Below are 22,004 nucleotides of genomic sequence, written 5' to 3'. Positions count from 1 at the left end.
TCTGCAGCTGCTGTTCATGAAACTGAAGAATCACTGTATTGTGTTGAGTGTACTCAGTATCAACTTAAAACAGTAGATGGCAGCAGCCTACTTGTGGACAATAAGTGTATGGTAGACCATATATACATTTTTATTGGCCATATAGTTAAATCTCTCTCCACCAACTGTAACCCTTACATGGCCATCTGTGCGAAATAGCACATATTGTACATCAGGTTTGGGGCAGTAAAATATACAGATTCATCAGTTGTTGACCATAAGCATCACAAAAACTGAGCAGCAACATTCATTTTATTAAGAAAATTTAGCAACACAACAATTATATTTTATTTTTGTACTTTTGCATAAAACACAATAAGATAACGACAAAATATGAAATATGACTGAATAGGATATTAAAAGTATATGTTATGAATTGCAATGCTTTCTTGAAATAAATTAAAAGAAACTCATTCAAAACTGTTTCAGAAGTCCAAAATGTACACCGGTGTTTTGGGCAAAATACTCCATTGAAACTCCTAGTTACTCTACATAGTGCTCCGCAATAGGTAAGTGGGGGTCCCTCCCAGATATACTGGTAACTGTGGCTCTAATTATGCAAAGGAAATGTAAGCAGATAGATGCATGTGGGACCTCCTATTGGATGTGACGCAACTCAGACTCTTTGCCGGGAACGCTGCTTCCAGCTTCCAGCTGGCATTCAGGGTTTTGCGCTTCATGCTTTCACTGCAAACTCCCCCGTCACCGTTGTGCCGTTACTGGGGTCCTCCAGGGCTCCCCAGGTGCACACAAAGATCACACCCATCCAGCCGATTCAAAGGGGATGACTGAAAGGAATTGGGTGGTCCAGAAAATCCGGCAGTTCTGACGGTGCTGTTCCAAGAGGCGCAGCCTTCCAAAAGCAATATGATGTCTGCTATAGAGACTGGTACTCCTGTGTACCAACCTGCACAGCTGCTCAACTGGGTGTATATGTCCTTGCAAGACACACCGAGCGGCGCTTTTGATGCGTTCAGAGTCGAATCGGACACTTCTCCTCAGGACATGAACAGCTCCAAGCGCAGCGCAGCAGATCTGAGCTCCAACTATCTCAACAACTTCTTCCACCTGAGGAGTGAGGTAGAATTCGTGTGATGCTACGCTGTTATAACGCGCTCACAGTAAAGTTTAACACTCTGCATGGCAGTTTTGAGGCTTACAACATCCATTCTTTGTTGAATCTTTGTCCACTGACTCATCTCTGCTGCATGTTAAACTCTCTCTCCTAAAATGGCCATGAATATTATACTCACATTCACATTCACTCCAGGTTATTTTTGTTGCCCATACAGTAAACCTCACCTGCATGCCTTCATTGGGTCGCACTGTGGTGAGTGGGTAGTATGAATATGTGTTTTGTACCCTGGTATAGTGCCTGAGTGTGTTCAGACTGTTCTGGTGTCAGTGTGCAGCTGGAGGAGGAATGGCAGGTTGAGAAAGAACTCTCACAAGGTTTTTTAAAAATATAAGAGTTTTGGCCAGCGTCTGCTTGGTCAGGGGAGTATGATGGGACTTGATGTTGCTTCTTTTAATACTGGCCCATTCAGGAAAAGTATGAAAAACTTAAATAAGTGAGATTTGGTTAAAATAGTGGCATAAAAAATCACCATTTGATGTGCTTTCACTTAAAAAAATCACTCTTTAACTTAAAAAAAATGATATTCTCAACAGCACAGATGTTACAGATGTGCAGTGGTTTGATGTCTCATGCAGAACAGCATTGTAATGGACCTGCCCATCCAATCACAATTCTCTCTCTGTGATGCCTTCAGAGTAAACAGCCAGTGTCTACAGGCTGTTCTTCATACTTACCCTGCGGTACCATAGCACCCGTCTCCCCTGACCGACACAATGATGCCAATTGTGCGCGCCAATAGGACCAGTTAGAAGAATGTACGACAAAGGCATTTTGTTCTGACGAGGAAATGGACACTATCGGCTCACAGTAAATGCAGTAAAGGCAGCGCATCTGCAGAAGTACAATAATGTTGGCCACTGTCAGAGGGACAAACAGGAGAATCAATCAGGGTGATGGACTGACATGCCGACTGAAATGCTCTTTCATCGAAGAATCACAACAATAATCTGCTGTGTTTTTGTGAAATGAGAGATACTTTTGTGTTGAGCTGAAACAATATGTCGATTAATCAATTATTCGAGCAACAGAAAATGAATCGAGAACATTCATGGGCATTTTTTACTAGTTTCTGACATTTATTGACTAAACATTTAAGGATTCAATAAAAAAACAACAGATTAATTGATAACATTTGTTAGTTGCAGCCCTACTTTTGTCTTTCTGCCATATATTTGATTGTTTACATCCACATGGTTCTGTTGCCAGTGATTCATCATCTTGGTGTATTATGTTTCTCTCTGACAGGCTTTGAACAACAATTTCTACAAGAGCTCCTCGCCCTACGGGTCCCTCAACAATATCGTGGACGGTCTGAGCTCTCTGGCCGACCATTTCTCAGACCTCTCTCTGTCCCCAGAGACACGTAAACCCAGCAAAAGGCCGCCGCCTAACTACCTGTGCCACCTTTGCTTCAACAAAGGACACTACATCAAAGACTGTCCTCAGGTAAGCTGCACACAAGCCATTCAGTGATGCTTTACATCAGTCAGGTGCAGATCCACACAGCCAGTAGCCTAAAATGAAACAGTTGTGCACTATGTGGGTGATAATTTGAGCTGTCTATCAAATGCGTCATTATGTTTCAAAGAACATACAAAGTGCTGTCTGATAAGGAGAAAATCATAGTTAATAAGGTGACATATTTGATCTTAATCTCAGATGAAATCCACGTTTTCTCACATAGATGCAGTTAGACTATCCATCCTTTTATTAAAATGATAAATTCTCAGTTAGAATGTCATGTTTGTATTATTTTTTTCTGTGTGAAATAGATTCCTCAGCACATATTTGAGTTAGATGTACCACTGCAAGGTTGGTAATGAGCAGCAGATGCCAGATTGAATCTCAGAGCTGGCCTTAATGAAAGATGATAGGTTTCTCTGTGGAACTAGGCACGACCTCTACTCAAAACACGAAAGAAATATTACCGCTGCTTTATGTGCAGCTGCGTTTTCCCATTGATCATGTTCAGAGGGAAATGCCTGACATTTGTTAGGTGTAATGGAAATAATCAAATGACTGATGGACAGGATGTGTCCAAGAAGCAAGGTAGCAAAAAGTAGAACTTCAAATAGCTGGTTAACTTTTACTGGTCAATTATATAAAGAAGCCTATAAAGTGAAATTGCTTCCTCTTGTGAGGCAAACAGAGGATTCGCTAGTGAGAGGGTTTTAAAAGCATAAAAACTGCAGGATTCTCTGATTATCCCCCAGATAATAATGTTTAGCAATTAAATCTCGTTATATAAGTAACAGTTTTTGTAATTTTGTGTTTAAGGTATTTCAGAAAAGCCAAGTAGTGTATAGTTTTTTAGAGTGTCAACTGTCCTAATGGTTGGGGGATTAAAATATTGCAGGTAACAGAGGTTGCCACATTCCTTGGTATGGGTTGAATACCAGCTGTCTGAGCTTAAAGCTGTAGCTTTTAAGACATTTTGGGAAATCACTCTCTTGCCGATAGTTAGGTGAGAAGACTAATACCACTCTTACATCTGTGTGGTAAATATGTAGGCTAGCTGGAGCCAGCAGCTGCTTCGCTTAGCATAGCATATAGCCTAAAAACAGGGGGAAATAGCTAGCCTGGCTTTGTCCAAAGATGCATAACTCCCTGTAAAACGACAAATTGTTGTTGATTTGATTAAAGAGATGAGAAATAAAGTGGTAATTACTGAGTTTTAGTTGTGCTGATTTTGTTACCTTGGGGCAGAGCCAGGCTAACTGTTTCCCCCTGTTTCCAGTTTTTATGCTACGCTAAACTAACTGGCTGCTGGCTCTGTCTAGCTTATATATTTACTGTACAGACATGAGAGTGGTATCAGTCTTCTCATATAACTCTCTGCAAGAAAGTGAATAAGCGTATTTCCCAAACATCGATTCCAACTTCGATGCAAAAACAACAAGCGTAAACGTGGGAAGAGCCTGTCTATCAGCTCACTATCTGTTTTGAACTAGATCCACATTTCAAACACTCTCTACTCTAGTCTCATTTCTAAACGCTTATTGCCTCCATCACTACCAACTCAGTCGAGATTGTTGCAGTTAAGAAGTGAACACGAGCAGAAGAGGAATGTGAGGAATGTGGAGAAAATCATTTGCAGTGAGCTTATAGCTCTTAATATTTTCACATCTGTGCATATCTGGCCAATTGCTGCAGAAAGTGGGTTTGACTGTCAGTACACTAAAGATATTTGGCTAAAGCAGATCCCATCCTGTCTGAATGTTCAAAAGGAGCTTTTCACCACTTCAAGACTGTTGAACGAACATGCCAGCACTTATTTTAAAGTATACTGTATATTAGCCCATAGATTCGGCCTATTTAAGGTATAAGCTGACCAATTAGGGAAACTGTATCTTTGAAACACCAGATTTTGCACAGTATGTTTTTTCAAATGAAGGATATGGTATTGTGGTAATGCGTAGATAAATCAAAGCCTTTAAAAAATGACATGGTTAAAAGCTTCTTCTTTTTTGAGTGATTTAAAACATATTATCAGTAGGAGTTTGGACTGCCTGTTGCAGGCTTCCATAGCTGACTGGTTTGCACTGGAGCTGTAGTGGACAGGAATCAAAGAATGTCACGGCTCACTAAGATGAGAGAAGAAGCACACAGGAAGTGGGTGTGCGGGGTCTTTAACAGCCTTTCTGTGGGTGGAATGGGGCCCGTATCAACTCTAAAAGTTTTCATCTTTTATACAGAAACATATGGCACCTCATTGGAAGCATACTCTTCTGTTAGCATCAATAATTTGGGTTGCTGTCCTAGTTGAATGTATAAGATATGCTATCCATGCTGTGCTCAGCGTGTCAGTGATAAACATCCTGGTGACAGCGTTGTGGAGAGTTGGGTTACTTGACTCACTAGGGGGTTAAGCTGTCAAAGGATTACTGAGATATTTACGATTCTTCTTTGCAGCCACGCCCTTTGAAATGTGCAAAATCTGGAAACCATTTATGCTGGCTGGCTCTCTGTCGCTCTTGCTCTGTTTTAGAAAGATGATGTCAGATTTTATCATGTGTGGCTAATATTTCAGACTCAAAGTAATGATTGCGGAGCTGTCATGACAAAGCCTTCTTCAGTTGAAGCCGAGCTGAATGTTCTTCAGAAGCTGTAACTAATGAACAAACTGCTTTTTGTTCTTGCCGGCAGGAATCTGCGGCATTTTTAGCTCAAGACAACTGAAATACATACTGCTGGGACACTTTTGATGTCTCACTGTATGTGTGGTGGCAGGAAAAGGAATTGATGAAGCTGATAGTCTTGTAAAAAGTCTTCTGTACCATTTTGATTGTAAAATCTTTCAGTTTCAACCAAATGACCAAATGTATTGCCAGTTTAACACCTTTCACCCCTTAACCCAGGGTCACAACATTTTAATGACCCCTTGCCAATTAAGTAGCTGAACCCGGTTACTGTAAAGAGAATACACAAGTGACAGTGTGCTGACAGTAAATGGGTGTATGGTGGGAAGGGCCTTGGCTAAATAAGGAGAGCATTGTTTCTCCAGAGGAGCTGTGGAACCAAAGGTCAGGAAGTCAGGCTGTATTGTTCGCTCAGCTCTGCTTGGCTGCAGTCATCTCCGTCTCTCTCTGTCTGTCTCTCTTCTGTCTTTGCAGAGAGAAGAACAGCTATAGGCTGCTAATTTAAAGGGCCAGTAAGCAGCTTCCCAGACATGTCTGCATTCAGAGCATGTTTTTACAGTTACAGTTTAATCATGTTTGAGTGGGAAAGATGACTGACTTGATAAATACTCTGGACAGAAGAACTTTGGAAGTAGCAAGGCTTATGGAAGGAATTCCTTGATGTGTATTTGGTCTTTGAAGACTGAAACCCATAGTGAGTAGTTTAGTTTTAACATCTAACTAGTATTTCATCCCATTATCAAAATCCTTAACTTTGTTTTTTCTTTGACCATTAACATACAATAAAGCTACAAATTCAATGATTCCCATAGATTTATACATTTTTTCACCAGGTTGGAAAAGCTTCTGACACTGCTTTTAGACCACAATGCAACACCAAAAGATGCTTTCAAATCCAGAATATGGAATTCTTGTAATTTTAATTTTAGCAGTCCTTCAAGGAGTAACTTGACATTTTTGGAAATATGGAAATATGCTTAATTGCTTTCTTGCCAAGAGTAAGTCATGTCTATATGGTAAATACAGTATGTAGGCTAGCTGGAGTCAGTAGCTGGTTAGCTTAGCTTAGCATTGCATAAATACTGTGAACAGGGGGAAACAACTAGCCTGGCTCTGTCCGAAGGTCTGTTAAATAGGAGGCTACAGCTAAACTAAATAACACACATGCAGTCTTGTCGTCACTGTGAGTTTGCCAGGCAAGATATAACATAAAGTATTAATTTGTGAGCCCAAGGGGTGCTGGTACTGGTAATTTTTTCTTACATTAGGACAGAACCAGGCCAGCTGTTTTCCACTTCTTCCAGTCTTTATGCTAAGCTAGGCTAACTGTCTCTTGGCTTGATTTTCATATTTGAAGAAGACCTATTATGCTCATTTCAGCTATAAATTTTTAATTTTTGACTCCACAAGAGTAGCTTGCATGATTCACAGTTCAAAAAAATCCTTATTTATCATATACTGGCCCTTTTTGCAGCCCCTCATTATACCCTGTGTCTCTGAACAGTTCATTTGAGCTCCTGTCTCTTTAAGGCCCCCCTCCCGATGAGCCCACTCTGTTCTGATTGGCCAGCTTTACACATCAGAGTTGTGTAACTGTGCCATGGATGTATAAGGAGAACTGGATACAGCGTCAGAGGCGGGGCCCCGTTCATTCCTATGAAAGTTGCTCAGTGGCGCATGAAGCAAAAAAAAATTGATTTCTGGGTATGAAAGTGCCCGGATCTTCAGCATTGTGTGGCCCATAGAGCATGCACACTTGTGTACTTCTGATTTAGCCCCCTGGCTAACTTGAATGGGGATAAAACAATTCAATCATACGGCTCTTCTAGGCTTTTGAAATGTGATCGGACTGAACGGATTTAATTCTGATAGCGAGACGAGTCATTTCGTGGGGGTTGTGATGCTCAAAAAAATGTATTTGCTGATTTACGGATGTCTCTTTCACAATGTAAGTCTATGGGAAAAAGTCTTTTTGGGCCAGTGTGCATCACGTGACGTTGTAATTATGTTATAATTTGGCCGCTATGTCAAATTGGCTTCAAAGCCTGGCGCTCTTCCTGTATCCAGTTCTCTTTATATATCCATGAACTGTACCACCAATGCAAACCCAACGTTTCCTGCTTCACGAAAAATTAAAAGCTTTTAAATGACTGAATAATAGGAGGCTTTTATTGTGAAGGAAGTGAAACATGTTCCTCACTGAATTAGCAGAGCTTCGTTAGTGGCGCTACAAACTGGTCGAAACAACAACGTATAGACATATTTGGAGCTATTTGCTCAGCAGATCAGTTAGAAATAATGCAGGGAGGAATAGTACAAGCAGAAACAGCCACAGTGAGAAGTATCATGAAGAGCTCCAGACGACCAGCACACCTCCGACAGGTAAACGACTTATTTTACTTTGCAGTGCTGTGTAATGGAGTCATGGCTCGGCGTGACCCCTGGAGCGGAGCAGTAAACTTACGCGCTGTGTGTGGAGCAGGTGTTCATATAAAGAAATCTGTCATGAGCTGACGTCCGCTCGGGTTAAAAGTAGAAAAAAACGTTGGAAACTTCAGAGCACTCTGAAGCCGGTGCTTTTTGCTAGCACTGATTACTTCTGTAGATGTTTACCTCGTCAACCACTTTTAACATCAACATCTGACACTGTGACATTATAAGTTATATATGTCTGAAAATAAGGAAAAACATAATAGGTCCTCTTTAATGACAGCTCTAGCGTATTAAAGAGGACCTACAATAGCAAACTACTCCTTTAAGATAACGTGACAAGTCTTGTCTTAACAGTAGGGAAAGCTCTGGAATGTATCACAATGAAGAAAAAACACTACTGAGCAATTGACTGGCAGTTAACTGAATGAATAACATGCAACAAAAACACTGTGCAGGCTTTACAAACTGCCCCTCTGTAGCTGTGGACAGGGAGGAACTTTTTATTTGTCAAAGTATAGTTGATAAGCACTGACTGACTGATTTCTAATAAAATGACAATATACATACAATAAATTTTTTTTGGGTCAGTACTACTTGTTTCCTCTCTAGCAATGATATTTGATCAGTGTTTTTATTGATGTTTGGTCACCCAGTTTAAATATTGATGACAATATCGGTGTTGTTTTTGGCCTGGACATTGTACTTCTATCCAGGTGAAACGATACAGTTCACAGCCGAACGTGTTACTGGTGAATCTCAAGCAACACTGTCTGATTACTGTGGCTTTGGTCCTTTTGTTTTTACTGCTGATAAATGTCTTATCTGTCCTCAGTATGCTGTCTGTTGCTTTTGGCTGGAACATCTGCTGAGGAAGACGAGCAAGATAGAGGAAACCCTGGAATGTGGGGTAGATAGACTCCCTTTGAAAAACAGTGGCTGTCATCTGCTCAAAGCTGATGAACATATAGGAAAAGAATGCACAGCTTGGTTTTTGTGGTTGCATGTTTTTAAGAGAAAATCTCTTTTGATATGCTGGATTTAGTTATTGTGCATTGCACGTTTTTCAATTTCAAGAGCATGTGAGGGGAAAGAAGGGGAAATAAGGGTGAAATGACAAGTTTCCCTAATCTTGACTCTAACTACACTTTACATTGCATCTTCAGTTATATCTTATTCAACGGTTGGTACCTTCCAAAATAACAAATATCTTCGTTTTGTGTTTATATGCAGTTTGTTGCAGTTTTTGGTTATAAAAGACATTTTTCTTTGACTTGAAAGAAATTACTTAAGTCATAGCCAAATTTTATATTTTAAATATTGGGAATTTTATCATATTTCAAACCTGAGGAGTAAAAAAAGCACATGGGAGTAATACCAAAGTTTCAGATTTTTTATGCAAACCCAAATTTCAGGTTTTAGGCGCACAAAACTAATGCTAGGGGCAGCATATTAAACATTGTTATTCAGGGGCACTACACTAAAATTTATGGTTTGGGGTGTTGTGCCAAATTTTGGGATTTGAGGTGTTCAAATCCTGCTTATGACCCCAATGACCCCTGATGTTAAGTTACTCTTTAAATGATTTATGTGCTTGATGGATTATTTTTCACACTTACTACCAACAAGTATATTTGGTTGAGTAGAGAGCGGTATGAAGGGTATGAAGATAGAAGGCAGTGAATTGCCTGTTAGGTCTACTGCACATCAATTAGAGGCACGTTTGACTGCCACTTCAGGATGTGATTCAGTGTAGAAATGTAGGTTTTCATGAGAGGCGTGAAACATACAATTAAATCATTTCCATAGTACAACACTGACTATAAGTGAATCAATTACTGAACATAACAATATTTTCTTGTTACTGACCTTCTGGGAACCTAAGAATCACTTTCACAGAACAACTCAAAGACACAAAGTTGAACTTTTCCTCCCCACAGCTGTCATAAGATTTTAAGACCCATTTCTTGAATCTCACTTAACCGTGTTTTGAACTGAAGCAAGGAATATTTTGCTGTTGCGTTTCTTGTTTGTCTGCCAGCCCGCCTGCCCTTGTCATTCACTCTTTGTGAAACATAACGCCAGTCTACAGCTGTATATGTCGTCAACTTGACCACGGCCAGGACTGGAGCTGTTGTCAGACTCCAGCTCGAGCAGGGTGGGTATTACTAGATATTAATCCTCCTTACAGAATATGAAATTAACAGTTGGTGTGAAATAGGTGCTGAGATGTATAAAGTCTATGATATATGTGTGTGGGAATCATTCTGCATGTTTAAAGGCTATGCAAGTTCCAAACAATAGACTGAAAATATGGAGAGCAATGCAGGAAAACAGAAAACCAATCATCTGCTCTTTGGCCTCCAAGTCAAGTCAAGTCAATTTTATTTATATAGCGCCAAATCGCATCGTTTCGTATCTAATCATATTTATTTTGGAGGGAGGGGAAGTTCATTCTTGCAGTATTTCAGATGGCTGAGTAGAAGGAGATTTATGCTGTTAAAGGAATAATTTGATACCTTGATGTTTCTATAAGTGGACCATTTGGCCCCTGGAAAATAGGAAGTGCCATTGTGTAAAACAGGACACAAGTTTGCTTCCATTGGCTGGGGAACGTCTCACATCTTGTTTCCTTGACTTGCAGCTCTGTGGTTTGTGCTTATCTTTTTGATGAACCCAGGAGAGAAGCTTCATCTGCATTTAAAGCTGTGTGAATGCTGAGTTCAGCATCTTTGACACAGCAAGAGCAGCTGTGCAAGGACAAAACAATGGCATGTCGGTGTGCTTATACTTTCCAGCCTCATATACAGTAACTGTGTTAACAGTCATCACAACTCTGTGTCCGTTTCTGTGTGTCCAGTTAAAAGATGCAGAAGCCAAAAAGCCAAACATTTAGACAGAGGAATGATTTGTATTTATAAGCCCTGAGTTGTCAGTGACAGACTTTTTTTTTTTTTAGATGGACAGTTTTCTTTCAAAGAGTCAGATACATAACTTCAGCAATTAATCAAATTTTGTTACCAATTACTCAACTAATCGTGCAGAAACAATTGTCATACAAATAAATCTAGCAATTCTAATACAAGGGAAAATGGAAAGTTACCATTTGTTGTTTTAAACCCTTGTGGAGATAATTGATTTCACAAGCTATTGGAAAGCATCACTCAAGCCGACATAGGAGTCTTTAAAACATTGGAGACCTATTGCTGTGGATATCAGTCCAGGCATTTATGTGTTGTTTTACTTCGGTAACAGCTGAGCTACTCTGTGATACTGTGGGGGGCTGATACAAATTAAACCCAGCAAGGGAGAGAGCACTGTGGGTTTGTTAGTGTGGAGTAATTGACCACATGGTACCCAACAGGCTTGGTGTTCATGTGTTCTCCAGGATGAATGTCTCATGGGGGCATGGAAGTGGGGGAGAGAGTGAATGAGGGAGAGAGAAAGGAGAAGGGGGTGGGGACGTGGAGGGGGGGGGGGGTATGGTTTGGAGTAGTCCATTGTTTATCCTGATGGTTTCCAGATGATGGCTGAGGGAGGTAGCCAACCTCCTGGGCCTCTCTCACCAGGCTACAAGGATCTGGGCCAAGCTTATCTGCTGCAGCCTCAAAATCTGGCTTTACATTGCTCTGTGCACTCTGCGGCTGAAGTTACACAACTTATGGTTTTTGAGATGGGGTGTGTTGTAATGCACATAATAAATGAATTTCATATCTATCTATCTATATTAAACCAGTACAGTTTCTCACATGTGGTTTTAGGCCACAAAGATCTTCAATCACATGTGAAGAATCTGCTGTGAGAGAAAATATGTAATTTGTGCCTGTTTTAATTTTTCATTGTATGACAAAGAAAAGAAAAATGGAAAATTGACCCAACTCAACAAAACAACAACTCGGCAAAACACCCAAAACGTCAAGCCTTCATGTTTTTAGAAATATCTCGACCACTATTGGATGGACTAACATGAAATTCATTCGTGGACTTAAGTGATTCCTTGGCTTTAGAAGCACATGTGGGTTACAGTGAAATGTCTTGGCAAATGGATGCATTAGCATGAAAATTGTTGCAGACATTCATGTCCTCCTCAGTATGAATTGTGATAACTGCTTGCGCACAACGAATGACATTCCCATTAGCCACAGCTATACTTTGTGTTTAGTGTTAATGAGCAAACATTAGCATGCTATCATGCTAAACTACAATGGCAATATCTTCTAAAGGTAACACTTAATTTTACAGATAATTTCATACTAATTTCCGGGGGTAATTTGCAGGTATTTAACAGTTAATTTTTAAGACACTTTACAGAAAGGGTGGAGCAATATGCAAATTATTTTAAAAAATGGAAAAAAGTTAAGTTCGCTGAGTGGTAGTTTCAAAAGTAGTTTTGCCAACATTTTTTCAACAGTTTCCTGAAAGTAGTTGCTGTGTAACTGTTCATTCCAAGGACACTTCATTGAAAGGGTTATGTAACTTTGTAATGAATGCAAATTTGCTCATTAAAGAGTTTTTAAGAAAGAATCTAATATACTAATACTAATAGAAACTAATTTTCTGTCAGTTAAAGAATGGTTAAGAATCTAATTTATTAAGAATTTTTGCTAATTAACAACTAGGTACCCAAATATAGTTAGTGGGTACTTACCAACTAAACCTACTTAACACTTTTTTCTGTTTTCTTTTTTTCTGAAGATTTGTACCAAATGCACCACTCTTTCTGTAAAATTAACCCTTAAATACCTGCAAATTACATCGAAAATGTCCAGGAATTTGTTATAAAATTAAACATTACCTTGCTAATGTTAGCATTATCATCGTGAGCATGCTAGCATACTGACATTAGCATTTAGCTCAAAGTACCACCTCACAGAGCTGCTAGCATGGCAGTAAACTTAAGTCTTCTTTAAATTCATTTTCCATTTGTGGGCATTAGTGTTGCACCTTTCTTTCATCAAAGAAGTATAATTCAGTATTATCATTTATCTACTCTCAGTGGTATAATGGTGACAATATGATCTGTTACATTCTTCAAACTGCAATTTAAAAGTAACAAATAAGTTGTTAAAGTTTGGTGTATAATGGAACATGGTTCATTGCTCTGAACATCATTTTGATTGCTTTTGCAGGCATTTGCTATATTGTAATATAATGATATTGGAAAAATGTACTAATATTGCCTATCCTCTTTGGGCCGTAGATCTCTCAAAAGTTGTTTTGAGCACAGTGTCTTAAGTTCAAATTATTTTATGAACTACCTGAGTCCATTGTCAAATCAGACAATGAGTAGTAGTGTCCTCGTGTTAAATAAACTGGTTGTGTCAGATGGCTCGATGAGAGATTTGTGCATTTTTCTGCCTTCACTCAAATTTTCCTGCTTCTCATAAGAGTGTCCATTCACTGTCAGGTCATACTGCAAGTGCGATTTTCCTTTGTCGGTTGTCAGTGTCACACATGTTTGATGGAACCAGTGGAAACACCAGGGTGTGCTGTGCCCTTTGCTGCCCTTTGAGCTCCAGACTTTATGTAGAGGTTGTTTTGATTGTTTTGCAGAGTGAAAGCTGTTTCCTCCCTCAGGAAGATGATGCTCTGTCTGCTCTCCCTGTAGCCGCTTCAGAAAGAGGGCTTCCATCAAAAGTGACCTCCCACAGTGCCTCGCGGTGGCTAAATGATGTAAACACAGGCCTCAAAATGCTTCACAGTGGCCTACATGGTTATAGATTTGGCTGTTGGAACACTAAACACATTTCTTAACCAGAGTTCAGTTCTGGAAATGAATAAAATGATATGTAAGAAGTTTTGAACCTGACATATGTTCCTGCTGTGAAATGAAAACAAGATTTGATGTAAAGTCCTCTGCTGGTGTGGATTCAGTCTTAATTTTGACTTGCCCTACTTTTCAGCCGAGGTGCTTCTAATTTAAACCAGTCTTGTCAAGATGATTTCTATGTGATGGGTTTAGGATTTTGTCATGTTATACAAGTGCAGAGTTCATCTGGGTTTTATTTCCTCCCTGCAAAGATCTTTGTGTTCTGATTGGTGGGTCCAGGCCAGCTGGGAGGGATGACTGAGAGCCTGAGGTATTTGTCCTACAGCAGGGAGGCCTCTCCCATTGGTCCCCCCACAGGCCCGGGCCTCCTTTATGGTCCCTCGGGAACACAGCTGGAGGGAGGGAGTCCATTTCCAATGGGAAAGCTGAGACTCCTTCTTTTCTGTCTTACATATAAATTAACAATTACAATATATCTCAACTTCCTTGGAGTAAATCATTTAAGCATTAAAGCTTTTTCTATCTCTTCTGTAGTAGAAAGAGTCCTCTAATGTTCTACACCATCCTTCTACATGTATAGTTTAGATAAGATACAAGAGGTTCCTTTGAAAATCTCACTCATCCAGGACCGTAAGGACCCATCATGCGTCAAAGCAAATGAGCTTTTTTCCAAGTTGTATTGACAGAACAAAACTTCTCCATAAACTCAACTCTGTTGACCACCAACGGGGCAGCTATCACTTCCCGTTCTAATCAAGCAGAGCTTTGAATTGGCTGCCATCCAAAGAAACCAAATAGGCCAGTCAGTCTCCTCCAGTTAAAGGTGGTGAGAGGCAAAAACCAAAATGTTTTCAAAGCTGCTGAGAAATGTTTCATTTTTAAACATTTAAGTAATGGTGTCAGGTCAATAATGTAAAAATGTTTGATTTCTTTACAGGCTCGACCCAAAGGTGAAGGCCTGACCCCGTATCAGGGAAAGAAGAGGTGTTTCGGTGAATATAAATGCCCTAAATGCAAGAGGAAGTGGATGAGCGGGAACTCCTGGGCCAACATGGGACAAGAATGTATCAAGTGCCACATCAATGTTTACCCTCACAAGCAGGTAACAGTACATCCAAACTACACACAGAAAGCATGTTTCCCTTTTCAAACCAGACCAATGCATCTGTGAACTACCTGACTGCATAGGGCCTCTCAGCTACCAGGAGGCCCCCAGATCCAGTCTTGTTCATGTGGAGTCAAAAAGTTTTGAACAGGTCCTGCTCACCAAGCTATACTGTTGAATCCTCAAAGAAAAACACTGCCTCACTGTGCACAACACGGCATTAAACCAATTTATGCTTTGTGACTACATGCTGTTACAGTACATTTCCTTGTAGTTTTACCCTTGAGGCCACAAGCTGCTTTATATTTTCCACAGTTAAATATTTAACAGTTGAAATGCAATCCTGTGTAGCTGTACAAAAGGCATACTGTTGTGGGTAAATGTTTTTATCTGCAAATTATACCTGAACATAAATGTTAATTAAATACAAATGCTTGATTTTACCATCATTTTATGAAGCTGCTGGTATGATACCAGACCTGAACCATTCAACCAAAACATTCATTCTGAAATTTCATGCAGTCATCAGTTACATCTACCTACCTTTTGTCCCATTTTTGTCTGTTTTGTTTGTTATTCAGAGAGCAGGATATTAAATTTGGTGCAAAGTCCATCGGCTAAGAAACAAGTGGTTAGGTTTTGGTGCAAACGGTGCCACCATGTGTCACTATGTCTTTATAAGTTAATAAAGGACTTTATGAATCATGCAGTGTAGAAGAAAATACATTTCAACCAATCTTCACCAAATCTACTACATTTATTATGTAGTTTGTAGTTGTGGCTTCTTTGATATAAATCATTTCTCTTGAACACATATGCAATTGCAGCCAAACTTACTGTAGATGACAAAATCAGCTCTGAGTGATCATGCAAAATGTAATAGCATTAATTTCCATGTGATTCTCCTCCAAAAATCACCATGATTGTTGTTAATTCTAACTGTAACTCTATTACGAGTACTTGATGCAACTCTGCATCCAGATGCAGATGATAAAATGAATTAGAATTTAGAGGCTTGTGCAGTGTTTTTATGTTCTTTTTGAGTGTTTTCTAGTGACATGGAGCAGGCATCCAACCCCCCCAAACAAAGCCCAATTTTTGACTAGCCATGAAAAAGTCTGAAATCTTCTAATTATTAATTATTTTTTACAATAATAATTTGTGTTTAGTAAAATTTGCTGTAAATTGTAGCTCCCATACATGATGGTCTAAACACTGTTTTAAATATTTCTTCATACTGACAGGAATATGATTCTGGTGGAAAAACACCAAATCCCACTGAGTTCAAAACAGTAGAATAATCAATGTTAGATAAAACATTTTGTGTAACTGAGGAATGTAAACTCTTACACTGTTTATTAAAACCCATAAATTCTCTGAAACCGAGGACACAATCTTGGTGTATCTCAGTCTGCAATACAGTAGACTCTTGTTTTTTTGTTGCAGCGACCCCTGGAGAAACCGGATGGGTTGGATGTGTCGGACCAGAGCAAGGAGCATCCGCAGCATCTGTGTGAAAAATGCAAAGTCCTCGGCTACTACTGCCGCCGTGTACAATAACACTCTCTGCTCGCCTTCCTCCAAAGTTTTATGAAAAAGGGAAAGTTATATTTTAATTACTAAAAAAAATGCATAATAAACTTTATTGTATTATAATGCATCTAATGGTTTATTCTTATGCAACATTATTTTCTGACACTGTGACTCTCAGTATAGGAGGCTCATTGTGGTGGAAAACTTCTGCAGTATCTCTCAGTGGAGACGAGTACTTTGCATTTGCTGGGTTCTGTAACCTCTATCATTATGTGAATATTCATTTGAAGTCTTAACTTTGAAGAAAGAATCTTACCAACTGTGAATTAAGAAACTTTAAGCTCTGTGTTTGTCTTTTCTCATGTCCTACATGTTGGAGCAAATTTCAGGAGTGAAGTCACCAGATGAAGATTCTCTTTTACATGTTTGTATATTCCAGAAATAACTTAAATGAAAAAAGTTGTCTATCATGATGTTTTCTGTATAAAATATGCAACAAGTCTTTACTAAGAAGGATATGCAGTATTAATGTGTATCTGCATTATTATCTGTATTATCAGTACTGGATGGTACATAATGTTTGGATATATTTTTAAGCCATTACTGTTTTGTTGATTATTACACTTTGTGAAGGAATATATTAGCCAACTAACACTTTTATAATGTGCGCCTACAGTTATTTGTGAAGAACCTTTTAGGTGGTTTAGTTATTACAAAGTTTTATAAAACTGTGACAAATGCAATATGGTTGAAACATTTCTTGACAACCAGAAAAGACAACAGCACAGTTATATTTTGGCACCCAGTGCTGAGAAAGTCTCACCAAAGTGCTTTTTCTATGAGTCATAGGTCTTAATGTCTATGTAACGTTAGGGAGAGAAAGAACCAAAGATAATGAAGGATTAAGTGGGAGTTTGAATGTTGCTTTAGAAGGTTTTAACGGGAACTGACATTGTGGTGATAAGTGAATATGGAACAGAAGTATCCTGATTTATAACTGTTTAAGAAGTGTTAAACACCATTTAATATGCCTTAGTTTGAGTAACCCATGAGATGGATCTCTTGATCTCTTAAAATGTTTTTGTATTAAAATGTATTTAAACATTTTATTCAGTGTCCCTTCTTTCTCTTTTGTTATATAAATTCCTTTTTGTCTCTGACTTTTTATTGTACCTGTCAAATCTTTTTTTAAAAATACCATTCTGTTTATATGGCAGTACGAATTTGGGCTGGTAAAATTCACACATGCCTGCATAGATGGCAACTGATATCACAGCTCTTCAACATTAACTGATCCAGATGTTCCAGATGTTCCAGATTTTTTATCTTCCCACAGCAGAATCTGGGTCAACATATTTGAGCATCTGGTATGATATACTTATGACAAAGCAAAATCAGATTCGGCTGCATCACCTTCTTGTATACCAAGACTGGCAGAAAATGACAGGCAGCAAATTCAAGCTGACCCCTAAAAAAAAGAAACATTTCCTTATGCGGAAGCAATTACATCTGACATGGTAGTCCTGAACTCTTTTAGACAGACCTCAGCAGAATAAATACTTAGCGGAACAAGATCATTAGTCAACTGAAGCTGATGAACAAAACAGAAGGACAACACTGATCTCATTCTTCAGCTGGTGATAAAACATTCGCTATAACCCAGTAAAGGAAAAGACTTTGACTTTATTTCAGCCAGTTTAATTGAAAAACTTCTCCTTAATTCATTCTTTTAATTGATATCTAAATTTCTATTATAAAAACATATCCAACAGAAGAACAAGCCCATATATTAAGAAAAAAATGATTTTATTGTTTGCAAATAAATGCTGCTTCTTCCGAACCAGTTCAAGTGCTTTTAATGAATTAGTAGCTCTCTTTCAAGATACAACTGAACCTCACATTTTCTATTTTATATTATCACATTTCAAGTGTTAGTCAAGTAAAAACTAACACAGAATTTGAGTACCAACATAAAAAATGATGTGACTGAGAGAATCTATTGTCAGCAAAAAGAAGTAGCACTCTGTCATGGCTGAAGAAAGAGCCTCTTTCACCCTGACTCTCACATTGAAATTACAGCAGGAGATGAGACTACGACCGTGTCCGCTTCTTACATGAAATCTACTTGAGCTCTCCACAGTCTGTGATAGTGATCTTCTTGGAGGTTCGCCCAGACCGTGAACCGAAAGACTCCACTTTCTTGACCACGTCCATTCCCTCCTTCACGCTGCCAAAGACAACATGCCTGCCATCCAGCCTAAATGCAGAAAGGAGAAGTTTATTATCATTGCCCCGGACAGTTAGACGATCCATAATGCGCCCAACCGGGTTCAACTCATTACTTTTTATTTAGTGATTCCACTACGATTCTGATATTTTAGTCCAGCATTCAAATCACATTTTTCTACTTTCATGCCAAAACATTACAAGAATTCACAGCTTCCCCTAAGAATTTTGTTCCCTGCAGGGAGGGAAAAACCTCTGAAACAGCATTTTGACAATTACTGGACATTACTAAGCTCATATTTAAAAAAAAAAAAAAAAAAAAAGCCTTCTAAAAGGTAACAGGCTGGTGGTACAAACACTGCTTTATATTTTACTTGAAATAGTTGAGGTGAGTAAGGACCAAAATGTACACTGCTACCAAAAGTACCCGTACAATTTAGGGAAGCATTCGCCACTTTGCCTTGTCATAGTTATAATCATGAGAATTCCTCCTGCTTCTTGTCCTGCAGAATCTTTGGTTATATGTTCTTGTTTGTCACTTTTTTTTGTTTTAGTATAATTGTGCGGTGGTTATGTGTTTAAAATAGTCAGCATCACAGGCATTTTCCATGACCTATACTTTAAGATGGCAAATCTAAGGATGCTTCCACATGTGTAGTAAACAGTTAGGATGATCAAACCCTTGAAATGTGAACAAACAGTTTTTGGTGAAACTGCCACTGTGTATAAAAGAATAATAACAGCTTTAGGTTGATGCGTCTGTTTTGTTCGCTTTTGCTCATTTCACAGGGTCTGCAGTTTTATAGACAGCATGTTAACAGTTTACTGACCAGCCAGTACCAAACTTTAAATAAGTCCAACACTGGCGAAATGTAACTTAATAACTACAGTACATCAACCCTTATATTGATTATCAGCACATACCATTCTGTTTTACTGGTGCAGATGAAGAACTGGGAGCCGTTGGTGTTGGGTCCAGCATTGGCCATAGACAAGATACCTACAGTGCAGCAATTGAGGAGTTATTAGTTTTAATTGATTTCAAATGTGTTTAACTTTAAGTAACAAACACAGACCTAAAGAGAAACTTTACTTGACGAGTGAAGTGATTTAACAATGTGTTCGATCACAAGTCAGAAATACAACAGATCAATATGATACATGGATCAGTTACATATAATAGAAAATTAAAATTTTATGGCCAATAGGCTTTTTTCCCAATGAAGACACTTTCACATTACACAGCAGGAAAAGCACAAGTGTTAATAATATAAGTCACGGTTGATTTGAATTTAACTACTTTGGTCTTGGCATTATTCACACTGGCTCATGAAAAAGATCTATTGAAGAAAACTTCTTTCATCATCTAAAACTACACAGAGTTCATTTTTAACAGGCCAATTAAACACTTTTAGCATAATGCTGCCACCTGGTGGTGGAAAATGAGTAGGACAAACCATGTTTGACAAACAAAGAGAGGTGCATTATATTGAAAAGTTTCTAAAATATTTTGCCCCCATCATGTATGTCAATGAAGTGGACAAAATATTAGTAACACCATTTAATTTAATGTACTCCAGTACACCACCAACACCCACTACAACCGCAATGATAAACATAAAGTAGAATTATCACCTTTCTGACAATGTCAACAAAAACTGAAAATGTATAAGCTTCGTAAATATGGAATTTATGGCAGAGCTGTCGTATTGGATTGCATTAGATTGCACAAGTGTTCCTAATAAAGTGGTCGGTGAGTGTATGTCAACATTTTAATCAGCATGGTACTTATTTTACTATAGAGAAGACCAACTGAGAACCACAAACTAATCTGTCAACAACAAACCCTGCAGCTGCACATGTGTGGTATTTAATATATTTGCACTGTCTTGTGTAGTGTCACACTGTTCCGTGCAATCAATTGGGCTGCACTTGTTACATCTAATTATAATCTGCAGTCTTGTAATAAGTCAGCTGCCCAGTACCAAAGTCCTAAAGCCCTTATTTAGTACTAGTATGGGTGGATGACAAGCTGACTTGGCTGGGGAATACATTCAGTGATAATCATGTCACAGGTTGATGGCGAAAAATCCTGGAAATTCTCAGACCTTCTGGGACATTTGATCAAATTAGCTGCATTTATGATCTATAGTATACCTCTGATAATTCTGTTATTCCTGACAATCCATAATCCATAAACAGCTGAATCAGTGTAGAGAAATAGTGGGGTGATTACCAGGTCCAGTGTGCTTCAGTTTGAAGTTCTCATCGGGAAACTTCCATCCGTAAATAGACTTCCCTCCAGTTCCATTGTGGTTAGTGAAATCTCCACCCTGAAAACACAAAACACACCACTGTAACAGCTGGCTGGATGACAAAAGGACACAAAAGAGGAAGTAACAAAAGCGACATGGCCTACCTGGCACATGAACTGAGGGATAACCCGGTGGAAAATTGATCCTTTGTAACCAAAGCCATGTTCCCCTGTGCACAGCGCCCTGAAGTTTTCTATGAGAAAGATTATGTGTCAGATTGTGTTTGACAATTCATAGAAGTTTGTAGTCCGAGCTGCCCCATTTTGGACAATAAATTAGTCATTGGGTTGGGTTGTTTCTTCTGGTCTTTTTTTTTTTAAAGGCCTGAGTATATAACCTCAATGCTTTTTTGATTGAAAAGAAAAACAGTACCAGTCAAAAGTATGGACACACTTTCCCATTCACTTGAATGAGAAAGTGTGTCCAAAAGTTCATTTTGGCCAGTACTGTATGTAGTATCGATAACTGTCCAAAAGCTACATTTCAATATACATTTAATTGTTGGAGACAATTTTTAAAACAATAATTAGCTGCAGTCCTACTACTAGAATGATGCGTTCAGGGACAGTTATGTATAAAGTACTTACTGTCAGATTAACGTTCATTAAAGTCTGGTTGTAACTTGTATCTGTTTGGTGACGTTTAGACTTGTTAAGACTTTCGAAAATCATTGGTTACCTGCTGTTTTTGGTACAACGTCGGCGTTGAGCTGCAAAAGAAAAAAAAAGAAATGCCTGAGGGTCAAAATGTGAACAGGTTGTTCTCTGGGAAACGGCGACTCTGCGCCTGTCTGCACATGTTACTGCAAGGACGTGGAGGCAATTGTTAATAGTTTAGTAGTTGTTTTTCGCTTTCATGCAAGAGCAAACACAAATAAACTGAAAGCAAATGCCATGTGTAGATTATTTATCAGCTCACCTCGAAGGTTACTCTGCCGAGAGGCTCGTTGTCTGCAGCAACGTCAAAGAAAACCGTCGGGTTTTTGTTTGCGGTTGCGGGGCCGCTGCTGTACATGCGAGCGGCGGTAAACGCCAGAGAGCATAATTTTATCCTGTTTGATAAAAGCAACATTTTCTATGATAATGTGGCTCAGTCAGGTCAGCAGTGAGCCAAAGTCACGCTTACATATGGGAGAGCAGGAAGTTTTTCTTGCGCAACAGGAAGTAGTTTTCTTCGAGCGGCTATATTTCAAATCTCGCGAGATTGCAAGATTCTAAGCAATGTTGATGTTATTTAGTTACAATGTTTAGTTACACAATTTTTGTTTCCACAAAAATAGGCTACAAGACCTCGTGAAATTGTCGACTGT

The 22,004-nt window shown here is 38.9% G+C and overlaps 2 protein-coding genes across 2 annotated transcripts; one reads left to right on the top strand and one right to left on the bottom strand.

The window, feature by feature from the left end:
* The first annotated feature begins 393 nt into the window (after window positions 1–393).
* Window positions 394–17,261, top strand: LOC121887090 (zinc finger CCHC domain-containing protein 24-like). The gene is made up of 4 exons (XM_042397651.1): window positions 394–1,119; window positions 2,423–2,623; window positions 14,454–14,618; window positions 16,068–17,261. The coding sequence occupies exons 1-4, from the start codon at window positions 907–909 to the stop codon at window positions 16,179–16,181; spliced, it is 693 nt and encodes a 230-aa protein (XP_042253585.1). The 5' UTR covers window positions 394–906; the 3' UTR covers window positions 16,182–17,261.
* A 680-nt stretch (window positions 17,262–17,941) lies between these two features.
* On the bottom strand, window positions 17,942–21,870 carry ppifb (peptidylprolyl isomerase Fb). The gene is made up of 6 exons (XM_042398508.1): window positions 21,614–21,870; window positions 21,374–21,404; window positions 20,800–20,888; window positions 20,617–20,713; window positions 19,305–19,380; window positions 17,942–18,411 (listed from the first exon to the last, which is right to left on the bottom strand). Exons 1-6 carry the CDS (start codon window positions 21,764–21,766, stop codon window positions 18,276–18,278), a joined length of 582 nt encoding a protein of 193 aa, XP_042254442.1. The 5' UTR covers window positions 21,767–21,870; the 3' UTR covers window positions 17,942–18,275.
* Window positions 21,871–22,004: the final 134 nt, after the last annotated feature.

Source organism: Thunnus maccoyii, chromosome 20 (assembly GCF_910596095.1).
Source record: "Thunnus maccoyii chromosome 20, fThuMac1.1, whole genome shotgun sequence".
Lineage (NCBI taxonomy): Eukaryota > Metazoa > Chordata > Actinopteri > Scombriformes > Scombridae > Thunnus > Thunnus maccoyii.
Note: the sequence above shows the minus strand (reverse complement) of the source record. Positions and strands in the feature narration are given on the sequence as shown.

Excerpts from the sequence above, each read along its gene's own strand:
- LOC121887090 (XM_042397651.1), top strand. The coding sequence starts at position 907 with ATGATGTCTGCTATAGAGACTGGTACTCCTGTGTACCAACCTGCACAG. Across the intron at positions 2,624-14,453 it reads ACATCAAAGACTGTCCTCAG|GCTCGACCCAAAGGTGAAGG; the intron begins GTAAGCTGCACA and ends ATTTCTTTACAG. Across the intron at positions 14,619-16,067 it reads ATGTTTACCCTCACAAGCAG|CGACCCCTGGAGAAACCGGA; the intron begins GTAACAGTACAT and ends TTTTTGTTGCAG.
- ppifb (XM_042398508.1), bottom strand. The coding sequence starts at position 21,766 with ATGTTGCTTTTATCAAACAGGATAAAATTATGCTCTCTGGCGTTTACC. Across the intron at positions 20,889-21,373 it reads CGTTGTACCAAAAACAGCAG|AAAACTTCAGGGCGCTGTGC; the intron begins GTAACCAATGAT and ends TCTTTCTCATAG. Across the intron at positions 18,412-19,304 it reads TGCACCAGTAAAACAGAATG|GCTGGATGGCAGGCATGTTG; the intron begins GTATGTGCTGAT and ends TTCTGCATTTAG.